Raw genomic sequence first — 13,146 nt, forward strand, 5'->3', positions numbered from 1 at the left:
GTTCAGAATTATCCTCTTGCTTCAACAGAGCGATTGCTTCACAAGATCGTGTAGGAAACATGATTTGTGACTTGGCTGAGAAAACTCTTCGACATATCTACAAAATTTGAATTTACACTACGGTGTATAGCAATATATGTTAGCATACAATATTATTCTGTGGATAAAATTAAAATGCATATTCTATTTTATTCTGTAATGATATACCAAAAAACTATTGACCAAATGGAATATTGAACAACATGTCATTTATCAAATCATTCCTATAATGTGCAAATAATTTTTATTTTTTAGGATTGTTGATGTGAGATGTTTTCATTTGTTTTGGCTGTGTTTAGATATTTCACATCTGTTGGACTGAATTCAAATAAGGAACCACATTGAAGTCTTCCTTCATAGTCCCATTAAATGGAGAATCAGCAGATATTTCTTAGTCTAAAGGAGTAGGGAATTTCTTTTATCTCTTTCTCTCTCTCTCTTTCTCTCTTTCTTTCTTTCTTTCCTTTGATAGAGTCTTGCTCTGTTTCCCAGTCTGGAGTGCCGTGGCACGATTTCGGCTCACTGCAACCTCCGCCTCCTGGGTTCAAGTGATTCTCCTGCCTTATCCTCTCGAGTAGCTTGGATTACGGGCCTGCACCACCACGCCTGACCTATTTTTGTATTTTTAGTAGAAATGGGGTTTCACCGTGTTGGCCAGACTGGTCTTGAACTCCTGACCTCAGGGGGGAATTTCTATTTATATCAATAATATTTTCCATGATGCTGCATTGTCCACATACTTCTACTGAGCTAACATCAATTACATTTGTAATTTGTTTAACCTTTATCATACTGTCTGAGTTTTTATATTTCTAATATCATCTAAGTCCTGAGAACAATTTATTGGAATGTGATTTAATTAGTTGGTTAACATTTATAATTCATTTTTTCAAACATCTTATCCAAGTAGATGTATTAAATTTTTATATACTTACACTTTTTGTGTAAGTAGATGTGCTAAGTTCTGTATAACATTTTTAGAAAATTTAATACCTTTCAATCTTAGGCTTGATACAGTATTTTGTGCATGTTTTTAAGACTTATTCATTTTTATAATAGAGTTTGCTTCACTTTCATATTTTTTTTTCTTTAATTCAGTGAGTCTAAGATACATTGTGGTATAGTTTGGCTCTGTCCCCAAGCAAATCTCATCTTGAATTGAAGTTCCTCTAGTCTCCACGTGTCATGGGAGGGACTGAGTGGGAAGGTAATTGAATCATGGGAACAGTTACACCCATGCAATTCTCATGATAGTGAGTGATTCTCATAACATCTGATGGTTTTATAAGTGGCTTTTCTCCCTCTACTTGGCATTTCTGTCCTGGCCACCCAGCGAAGAGGGACGTGTTTGCTTCCCCTTCTGCCATGATTGAGGCCTCTCCAGCCATGCAGAGCTCTGAGTCAATTAAACCTCTTTCCTTTATAAATTACCTAGTCTTGGGGATGTCCCTATAGCACTAATACATATTGTTTTTTTACATTTTAATGTCTCTGAAATTAGCATGCCTCTCAAAATATATGAAGTCTTACAATCACTGTTGGCCAGGAGACAGCTGCAATGTGCATATGCCTGACCGTGATTGTCACTGGTGCTAATGTCACTACTTCAGTGAAGTTATGTACATTGTTGGTCCTGCATGTTTTGCTCATCACATCATTTAGACACCATCACAGGATGGAATGGAAATTCTCTGATCCTGTTTTTGTCCCCCACAATTTTTCTAATCCTGTTTTTAAAAAAAAGTCTATGAGACTTTTACAGATCAAGAAATCAGTATCAAAAATCTCTGAATAATCAGCATCAGAAGCTATGAAGAAAATATTGGAGACATAGAGAGGCACTCTTTTTAAAAAAATGGTACATGACTATGGTTCTTTATGGCACAGAAAACAATATTGTGTTGAAAACAATTATGGTAATGATAAGTACGTTTTGTCTGCTTTATTGACACCAATAAACTTCTTAAGATTTTATTTTTATGTGTATTTTATTGTGTGAAATGAGTTATATATAGATGTATTTTCTCTTCCTTCCTTCTTTCCTTCCTTCCTTCCTTTCTTCCTTCCTTCCTTCCTTCCCTCTCTCCCTCCCTCCCTCCTTCCTTCCCTCCCTCCCTCCCTCCCTCCCTCCCTCCCTCCTTCCTTCCTTCCTTCCTTCCTTCCTTCCTTCCTTCCTTCCTTCCTTCCTTCCTTCCTTCTTTTTTTCTTTTCTTTCTTTTTTTTTTTCAGAGTCTCACTCTGTTGCCCAGGCTGGAGTGCAATGGTATGATCTTGGCTCACTGCAACCTCCGCCTCCTGGGTTCAAGTGATTCTTCTGCCTCAGCCTCCTAAGTAGCTGAGATTACAGGTGCCTGCCACCACACCCAGCTAATTTTTGTATTTTTAGTAGAGATGGGGTTTCACCATGTTGTCTAGGCTGGTCTTGAACTCCTGACCTCAGGTGATCTGCCCACCTTGGCCTCCCAATGTGTTGGGATTACAGGCATGAGCCACCATGCCTGGCCATAAATATACTTTCTGCTTGATGATTGCACTTTTTGTTTTTCTTTGAGCCATATGCTTAGATAGAACATCATTACCATTCTGTTACAATGGAGATTTTAACACGTTCACACTTGAAAATACCAATTTTGATTCCATTTGCATCTATAATTATTCAGGTATAAACTCACATACAATAAGCTATACATGACGGATAATGTGTCCTCTAATATTCCACCCATAAACAATGTAAATGTATTTCCAAGTATGGAGTCATTGGCATCAGCCAACCAGTGGGGGAGAGTCTAAATTAGGCTTAAGAGGGCACAGGGGAGTTCCTAACATCCCTTATAATAAACAGCTGAGGCGGTCCTTGATTCTGCCACATTATGAGGATTTTATAAATAAGGTATTTCATGAAAGAAAAAGAAATCGTAAAACTGCACCAAAGGAGAAAGACTATTGAATTGCAAACAAAGAAGACACAAGAAACAATAACAACAGTTAACAATGTTTTCTCATTCAATCCCTAGAAAAACCTTGTGATGAGGATACTTTTATCCCCTTCATTTTACAGATGTGGAAAAAGTAGATTAGGGAATTCAACTGGACCAAAGTTATAAATATAATAAGTGACACAACTCAAACTAATATCTTGCCTTATCTGGTATCAAACTAGTGTCCTTAATCATAATATCAAAATGTTTCCAAGAAAATTAAAGATGTGGTTTGCAACCAGTGGAGAAACTCTTGGGGAAATCGTCAATTTTTTAAAAAAGAGTTTATTGAGAAGCAACCTTGAAAAGACTTGACAAAAAAGTAAGACATTATTTCATACTTAATTTTCTACAAAGAACAAAATAATGAATCTCACATTTATCACACATATGCAGTAAGAAGGTGTCCTGGAGGCTGTAGCAGTCAGCGCCTTTCACACAGGAAGGGACTCTTACTCTGAACTCTGCAAAGCAGAAGGGTGGTCGTGCCTCACGGTGGCTTGTAATGCATTTCTTGACCCAATGACTTCCTTTGTGGTTTCATTGGAGTTCACAGGAGCTGCCATCACTCTAGCTTTATGGTTTTCAGTTCTAACAAAGTGAGGAGTATAGTAGTCCTTTTGTTTTCTCGAAGACCAACTGGTAGGATCACTTATTGTACATATCTTGTCTGTCATGCTCAGATTTCCTAGGAATTCAACTTCTGTCCTGATCTCTGTCTTTATTTCTATCCTGGTGCATTAGGCTGTCAACCTAGAAGGAAACATTCACATCTCCTCAACCACTCTCTCTTGACATTTCCTAAGGTGGTGATAGCTTTTTTCTTTTTCTTTTTTTTAAGGGGGCTGTTATGAGTTGTGCTGGAAACCAGGAAAGGATGAGCAAAGAAAAAAGTTCCCCTGAGTCATTTGGCCCCAAACATTTTAGCATACCCAAAGGCTCCAGAGCCCTTTCAGTAACATATATTATTCCTATTAAAGATCCTACCCCTTGGTTTGGGTTCTGTAGCTAGACAAAGAGAAGGTTAAGAACATCTACTTCTGTGTTACATTGTTCCAAACTTTTCCTTTCTTTTCTTTTCTTTTCTTTTCTTTTTTTTGAGACAGGGGTCTCACTGTGTTGCCCAGGTTGGAGTGCAATGGCAAACTCTCCTGCTCACTGCAACCTCCACCTCCAGGGTTCAACTGATTCTCCTGCCTCAGCCTCCAGAGTAGCTGGGACTAGGCTCCTGCCACCATGCCTGGCTCATTTTTGTATTTGTCCCAAAGTTTTCTACTTGACCTAGATAAAACTTGGGTATTAATATCAGTTACCTTTTAAACACATACATTTGCCACACCCCTTTGATTATTAACTTCCATTATATGTTGAAGCAAGTCAGTACAAAGTGGTTTCAAAGTCACATAATACTTTAAAAATGGATAGCATATTAAGGTAATATGCTTCTTGGGTCTGTGAAGCTAGAGAAGATCCAGACCAGGAGTCTCAGGTATTTAAGAGCATGTTTTCTGGCTAAGGAAAGGATGACTGAAAGCAGTCACAAGTGCCATGTTTCATCCATTTACCATCATTATCAACGACTTATTTAATGTAGTAATAATTTTATAATTGGGATTTCTAAAGTCTCATAAACTGGAGCTAACATATATTGCCTTGCTAGCATTAACTACAGATGTTAATATGTTAACCTTTCATTCTGGAGTTTGGGACAGTGAGTGATTATTTGTTATTATACTATTTTTTTTTTTTGAGATGGGGTCTCACTCTGTTGCCCAGGCTGGAGTGCAGTGGTGTGATCTTGGCTCACTACAACCACTGCCTCTCGGGTTCAAGCAATTCTCCTTCCTCGGCCTCCCAAGTAGCTGGTATTACAGGCAAGCACCACCAAGCCTGGCTAATTTTTGTATTTTTAGTAGAGACGGGGTTTTGTATTTTTAGTAGAGACGGGGTTTCACCATGTTGGCCAGGCTGGTCTCAAACTCCTGACCTCAGGTAATCCTCCAGTCTTGGCCTCCCAAAGTGCTGGGATTACAGGCATGAGCCACCGTGCCCAGCCCTTTCATACTATTTCTTTGGCAAACACAACAAGGAATGATCTGGTCCAGTGGTCCCCAACTTCTTTGGCCCCAGCGACTGGTTTCATGAAAGATAATTTTTCCATGGATGGGAGCAAGACGGGGATGGTTTGGGATGATTCAAGAGCATTACATTTACTGTGCACTTTATTTCTATTATTATTACATTGTAATATATAATGAAATAATTCCACAACTCACCATAATGTTGAATCAGTGGCATCCCTGAGCTTATTTTCGTGCAAGTAGATGGTCCCATCTGGGGGTGATGGGAGACAGTGACAGGTCATCAGGAATTGGATTCTCATAAGAAGCACATAACCTAGATCCCTCGCATGCGCAGTTCACAACAAGGTTCATGCTCCTGTGAGAATCTAATGCCTCTGCTGACCTGACAGGAAGCAGAGCTCTGGTGCTAATGCCAGCAGTGGGGAGTGGTTGTAAATACAGGTGAAGCTTTGCTCACTCGTTCCTCGTTCACCTCCTGCTGTGCTCCCGGTTCCTAACAGGCCACCGTACCGGCCTGTGGCCTGGGGCTTGGGGACCTCTGGTCTGGTCAATTACACATTTCTCCTGAATTCTGGTGAGACAACATACCAGTTCCTCAGAGGAAACAAAGATCTTCTTAAAAATCACATCAAATTAAATTACTGCTTTTTGCTTATTGAAGTGGATAACCTTACTCTTGTTTTGTTACTGAAAAGACACCAGGCCAGGTATGGTGGCTCATACCTGTAATCCCAGCACTTTGGGAGGCTGATGTGGGTGAATTCCTTGAACTCAGGATTTTGAGACCAGTTTCAGCAACATATTTATGTTCTATAAATATATGTTCTATAAATAATACAAAAATTAGCTGTGTGTGGTGATGTGCAGCTGTATTATGTATGTTCTATAAATAATACAAAAATTAGCTGGCGTGGTGATGTGCACCTGTAGTCCCAGCTGCTTGGGAAGCTGAGATGGAAGAATCACTCAAGCCTGGGAGGTTGAGGCTGCAGTGAGCTGTGATTGCATTACTGTACTCCAGTCTGTGCAACAAAATGAGATCTTGTCTCCAAAAAACAAACAAACCAACAAACACCACCACATTCTCAAGTTATAAGAAGTTAGTTCTTCTTCTCTCATGTTACTTAAGATTTGAATTCATGATTGTATAGAATCATTAGTTGTCTGAAACAAGCAAGGGCACTAAATGAACAATCATTACAGGGAAGACAGTGGATTCCATGAGAGGATGTGTCTTGAGAATGTAAGAACATGAAGACTCTTCATCTTTGAGAAAGAGGAATAACTTTCAGAGGAAAGTGATTTAACTGAACCAAGACATGACACTGAAGAAGAATGGTGGGGTGATAGGGAGTAAAACTATCACAGCTGTCTGTACACAAGAGGGAATGAACCAGGGTTGGGAGTGCAGTGGTGTGAGGTGTGACTTGGGCCTAGAATGCTTGATTGAACATAGCATTACTAGCTTTGCTGTCCTGAGTGAGTCAGTGGGCAGTTGTTAAAAAAAAGAAAAAAGAATAATTTAACTTTTAATAAGCAAAGTTTGACAATCCTCTGCATAAAACATTTCTTATCTAATGCTTTAAATACTTTTTATCACTAGTTTTGAAGAACTTAATTATAATGTACATTTGAGTAGATTTTCTCATGTTTCTTTTGCTTGGGGTTCATGGGCTTTCTAGATCTATATGCTTATAGTTCTGGAAATTTGGAAACATTTCAATTTCACTATTTAAATCTCAGTTTTCAACTATAATTTCTTTGAATACTTTTTGCCCCCTCCTATGTATCCAGAGACTGCTTTTATGCATATGTTGGGCCCCTTGCAGCTGTCCCACAGGTCACTGATACTCTGTTCATACACTTTTTAAATGCTCTTTAATGTGTTTCATTTTGTTTAGTTTTCATTGTTATGTCTTCAGATTCAGGCATCTTTTCTTCCACAGTGTCTTCTTTTTTTAACTTTTATTTGAGGTTTGGGGCTACCTGTGAAGGTTTGTTACGTAGGTAAACATGTGTCACAGGGGTTTGCTGTACAGATTATTTCATCACTGAGGCATTAAGCCTAGTGCCCAATAGATATCTTTTCTGCTCCTCTCCCTTCTCTCACCCTATCCCCTTGAGTAGACCATAGTGTCTGTGGTTTCCTTTTTTGTGTTCATAAGTTCTTATTATTTAGCTCCCACTTATAAATGAGAACATGTGGTATTTAGTTTTCTGTTTCTTCATTAGTTTGCTAAGGATAGTAGCCCCCAGCTCCACCCATGTTCCTGTAAAAGGCATGATTTCATTCTTTTTTTATGGCTGCATAGTATTCCATGGTGTATATGTACCACATTTTCTTTATTCAGTCTGTCATTGATGAGTATTTAGGTTGAATTCATGCCTTTGCTATTGTGAATAGTGCTGCAGTGAACATTCACATGCATGTGTCTTTGTGGTAGAATGATTTATATTCTTCTGGGTATATACCCAGTAACGGGATTGTTGAATTGAATGGTAGTTCTGTCTAAAACTATAAAAACGCTGGAAAACAACCTAGGCAATACCATCTTGGACACAGGCAGGAATGGGCAAAGATTTCATGACAAAGACACCAAAAGCAATCACAACAAAAGCAAAAATTGACAAGTGGGATCTAATGAAACTTAAGAGCTTCTGCATAGCAAAAGAAACTATCCACAGAGGGCAGGGCGTGGTGGCTCAGGCCTGTAATCCCAGCTCTTTGGGAGGCCCAGACCGGTGGATCATGAGGTCAGGAGCTCGAGACCATCCTGGCTAATATGGTGAAACCTCATCTCTACTAAAAATACAAAAAAATAAATAAACTAAAAAAAAAAAAAAAAAAAATTAGCCGGGCACGGTGGCGGGCACCTGTGGTCCCAGCTACTCAGGAGGCTGAGGCAGGAGAATGGCGTGAACCCGGGAGGTGGAGCTTGCAGTGAGCTGAGATCACGCCACTGCACTCCAGCCTGGGTGACAGAGACTCCGTCTCAAAAAAAAAAAAAAAAAAAGAAAAGAAAAGAAAAGAAACTATCAACAGAGTAAACAGACAATGTACAGACTGGGAGAAAATATTTGCAAACTATGCACCTGACAAAGGACTAATATCCAGCGTCTCGAAGGAACTTAAACAAGTTTACCAGAGAAAAACAAACAATCCCACTAAAAAGGCTGGGCGTGGTGGCTCACTCCTGTAATCCCAACACTTTGAGAGACTAAGGAGGACGGATCACCTGAGGTCAGGAGTTTGAGACCAGCCTGGTCAACATGGTGAAACCCCGTCTCAACTAAAAATACAAGGAAAAATTAGCCAAGCGTGGTAGCGCGTGCCTGTAAAACCAGCTACTCTGGAGGCTGAGGTAGGAGACTCATTTGAACCCAGGAGGTAGAGATTGCAGTTAGCTGAGATTGCGCTACTGCACTCCAGCCTGGAGTAACAGAGTGAGATCAGTCTTAATAAATAAATTAATTAATTAATTAAAAAATGAAAAGGAGGGAAAGGACATGAACAGGCACTTCTCAAAAGAAGACATACATGTGGCCTACAAGCATATGAAAAAAGCTCAGTATCGCTGATTATTAGAAAAATGCAAATCCAAACCACAATGAGATACTGCCTCACACTAGTCAGAATGGCTATTAGTAAAAAGTCAAAAAGTAACAGATGCTGGTGAGGATGCGGAGAAAAGGGAGTATTTATATACTGTTAGTGGGAGTGTAAATTAGTTCAACCCTTGTAGAAAGCAGTACCAAATAGCTAAAATGCAGGGTCTCATATTCTACTAGTAATTTGAGGACTTTTAAAAATTATTCATTGTAGCTAAAGTTTACTAATATTGTTAATCTTTTCTAAAGTCCAACTTTTGGCTTTTTAAATTTTCTCTATTTTTCCACTCTATTTTATGTACATATCTTTTAATATTTATTATATTGTTCATTTGGCTGGTGTTGGGTTTAATTTCTTTTCCTTTTTCTAGTTTCTTAAGGGATGAAGTTAGGTTGTTGGTTTAAGATGTTTTTTCTGGCTGGGTGCGGTGGCTCAAGCCTGTAATCCCAGCACTTTGGGAGGCCGAGACGTGCGGATCATGAGGTCAGGAGATCGAGACCATCCTGGCTAACCCAGTGAAACTCTGTCTCTACTAAAAAATATAAAACACTAGCCGGGCGAGGTGGCGGGCGCCTGTAGTCCCAGTTACTTGGGAGGCTGAGGCAGGAGAATGGCGTAAACCTGGGAGGCGGAGCTTGCAGTGAGCTGAGATCCGGCCACTTCACTCCAGCCCGGGCGACAGAGTGACACTCCGTCTCAAAAAAAAAAAAGATGTTTTTTCCAATGTATATAAAGATATAAATTTGCCTCTAAGCACTACTTTTGTTGCATCCTATATGTTTTGATATGTCGTGTTTTAAATTTCATTAGCCTTAAGATATTTTCTAATTTCCCTTGTATTTTTTTCTTTGACTCATTGGTTATTTAAAAGTGTTGTTTACATTCCACCTAATTTTCAATTTTTTAGTTGTACTTCTGTTAATGAATTCTAGTTTCATTCCATTGTGATAGGAAATAATGCTTTCTATGAGTTTAGTTGTTTAAAATTAATTAAGACCAGCTTTGTGGTCTAACATATAATCTGTCCTGAAGAATTCTCCATGTGCACTTGAAAAAAATGTATATTCTGCTGTTGTTGGATGGAGTGTTCTATATGTCTTTGAGGTCCCGTTGGTCTATAGTGCTGCTCAAGTCCTCTACTTTCTTATTGCCCTGGTTGTTTTTTGCATTATTGAAAGTAGGCATTACATTATCCAAGTATTATTGGAGAGCTGTCTATTTCTCTCTTCAGTTATGTCAATGTTTGTTTCATATATTTAGAGGTTCTGATATTTAGTGCCTATATGTTTATAATTGTTATTTATTCTTGATGAATTGACACTTTTATTAATATATGATGTTCTTTGTCTTTTATATATACATGTACTTTTATTTTATCTAACATTAGTATGGCCATCCCAATTTCTTTTGGTTACTATTTGCTTGGAATATCTTTTCCATTCTTTCATTTTCAACTTATATGTGTTTTCAGATCTGAAGTGAGCTCTTATAGACACCTTCTTGTTAGATCCTGTTTTTGCTATCAATTCTGTCCATCTATGCCTTTTAATTGGGAATTTTAATTCATTTATATTTAATGCAATTACTGATGGGGAAGGACTTATATTTTCCATTTTCCTATTTATTTCAGGGTGTCTTATAGTTATTTTCTCACTCATTTTTTCCATTATTGCCTTTCTTTGTGTTTAGCTGTTTTTTTTTTTTTTTTTTTTTTTTTTGTAGAGACACATTTTTATTATCTTCTCCTTTCCTTTGTGTATATTCTATAATTTGTGTTAACTTAAGGATTATTTATAATATTTACATTTTTTAACAACCTATTTTTAATGAATACTAACAACTTCAGTGGCAAACTAAAACTCTACTCCTACACAGCTCCACCCCTCTGCTTTATGATATCAATATCACAAATTACATCTGCATTTATTTTGTAACCATTAACATAGATTTATTATTATATTTACTCGATTGCTTCTAAATCTTATAAAAAATAAAAAGTGATATTACACACCAGAATCTTAATGATGCTGAGCATTATATTTTGCTGATTCATTTATCTTTACCAGAGATCTTTGTATCTTTATATGATGATTATGAATTATTGTTTTGCATCTTTTCAGTTTACTCTATAGAACTCTCTCTAGCTTTTCTCGTAGGGCAGGCTTAGTGCAATAAACTGCCTCCGATTTTTTTTTTTTTTATCTTGAAATGCTTTAATTTCACCCTCATTTTTTAAGGACAGTTTTGCCAGATAGTAAAATTTTGATTGACAGATTTTTTATTCACAAGTTTAGATATACCACCTCTCTGTCTTGCAGCCTCCAAAGTTTCTGCTGGACACTCCACTGGTAATTTTATCAAGGAGCCCTTGTTTGTGACAAATATTTTCTTGTTTTGGTTCCTTCCTTCCTTCTTTCCTTCCTTCCTTCCTTCCTTCCTTCCTTCCTTCCTTCCTTCCTTCCTTCCTTCCTTCCTTCCTTCCTTCCTTCCTTCCTTTCCTTTCTTTCTCTCTCTCTTTCCTCCCTCCCTTCCTTCCTTCCTTCCTTCCTTCCTTCCTTCCTTCCTTCCTTCCTTCCTTCCTCCCTCCCTCCCTCCCTCCCTCCCTCCCTCCCTCCCTTCCTTCCTTCCTTCTTTCCTTTCTTCCTTCTAGATTTGCTTCTTGGCTTTGGGGCTGTTGCCAGTTTGATTATATCTTTTCGTGGATCTCTTTGCATTTATACTACTTGGAATTCATTAAGCTTTTTGGATTTGTAGATTCATGTTTTTTTTTTTTTAATCAAATTTGGCAAATTTCTTTATTTTTAAAATACTGTTTCTTTTCGTATTCTATGACACTTATAATGGGTATATTGGTCTGTTAAATAATGTCCCTTAAATCTGTTAGTCTCTGTTCACTTTTCTCTATTCTTTTAAAAAATTTCTTGTCTTCTGGCTCAATAATTTCAAATGGTTTACTTTCCAGGTAGCTGATTCTTTTTTTTTTTTTTTTTTTTTTTTGTAGTAACAGTACATTTTTCAGTTCTGTTATTTAATTTTTCATCTCTAGAATTTGTTTGGTTTATTTTTATATTAATATTTTCTATTAGTTGATATTCTTATTTTGTTCTATGTATCACCCAATTTTCTTTAGTTACTTTTCTGTTTTTTTCTTTAACTTTTTGAACGTATTTAGTACAGTTATTTTGAAGTCTTAGTCCACTACTCTGGTATTTGTGCTCCCTCATGAACAATCTCTAAAGATTCATTTTGTTTCTTCCAATGGGTTGTATTTTCCTGTTTCTTTGTATGCCCTGTGATGTTTTTTGAAAATTGAGCCCTTGAAAAAAATAGCTACCTCTCCCAATCTTTGAAGACTGGCTCTGTGCCAAGGCAATTCTCTATTTATTAACTATGTACATTAGGCCTTGGGATTAGCCTTAGGTAAAGGCTTGAGATCTTCTCAGGTCTTTTGGAGCATGAATTTTTCCTGGGTCTTTATGTGGCTTTTTGTTTTGCCATATATGTGGCTACTTTTGAATGTCTTAATGTCTTGGAGAGTCACATTCCAAATTTTCTTGACTTCTTTACTTAACATTCTGAGTATTTTTATAATTGTAGGGAGACAAACTTGCTAGCCTGCTGATGACCTAGTGTATCTAGCTTAGGTCAGTTTTTCCTTGCTTACCCCAATACCTCTATAAACATATGAGTCCAAAGGAAACAGAATTTCTTTTCTGTAGTAAAATTTATACTGTGTTCAGTTGTGCTTAGCTCAAGCTCACCTCTTTTTGCTCTGACAAGTTTCAGTGGCACCATGCACTACCCCTGTTTTTTATCTTGTATCATGAGTCATTTGTGGTGTTTTTATTATTTCATTAGTAGACAGTGTTCAACACAGAATATAAACTACTCTTTCTGAATAATAGGCTTTTGGAAGTAGAACATATTCACATATTCGCTCCAACCACTTTGGGATAGGAGGCATTCTCTTTGGGGGAACAATAATGGGAAATTCAACCAAAATAGAATAGTCAGTGATAAGTTGTTCATAGGAATTATATCTGGGGACTACAAAGTCCTGGAACAAAGAATCTATTGAAAAATAGAAATTTAGATCATGACTATGTTTGAAATTTCAGCTATTGAAAAAATTGGAAGAATCAACTACCACTAAGTCTACCTGGAGACAAAGTAGTCCTTCCAAAGACATATATGTCTCAGGGGGAAGAAATAGAGCTAAATGGGGACTTCGAACGTTTAATTCATGTCTTCGCTTGTCACTGAAAGAAATAGAGAGTGAAGAATTATGTGAAGATGAGACTCTTAATATGACTTCTTCACAGAAATGCACATGGCTATCTTTCACTAGAAAAAGAGGTTGAAAAAATATATATGGTTTCCCAAGCTCTAGATATATACACCAAACCTTGGGAAAAGGAAATCCATAAGACCTATG

At 37.5% G+C, this 13,146-nt stretch overlaps 1 protein-coding gene across 3 annotated transcripts in view; it reads right to left on the reverse strand.

The window, feature by feature from the left end:
- Positions 1-3,026: 3,026 nt before the first annotated feature.
- The window catches only part of LOC139356888 (uncharacterized), an 81,370-nt gene continuing 71,250 nt past the window's right edge, over positions 3,027-13,146 (reverse strand). For 2 of the 3 annotated variants that reach the window (XM_071072241.1, XM_071072242.1), the window contains exons 5-6: positions 5,294-5,351; positions 3,027-3,770 (exon numbers count right to left, since the gene is read on the reverse strand). In XM_071072241.1, the coding sequence (XP_070928342.1) occupies positions 3,758-3,770; positions 5,294-5,351 (71 nt within the window). In that variant the 3' untranslated portion in view covers positions 3,027-3,757. The remainder of the gene's footprint in view (positions 3,771-5,293; positions 5,352-13,146) is intronic. The other variant, XM_071072243.1, reaches the window with a different exon arrangement.

Source organism: Macaca nemestrina, chromosome 10, assembly GCF_043159975.1.
Source record: "Macaca nemestrina isolate mMacNem1 chromosome 10, mMacNem.hap1, whole genome shotgun sequence".
Classification (NCBI taxonomy): Eukaryota; Metazoa; Chordata; class Mammalia; order Primates; family Cercopithecidae; genus Macaca; species Macaca nemestrina.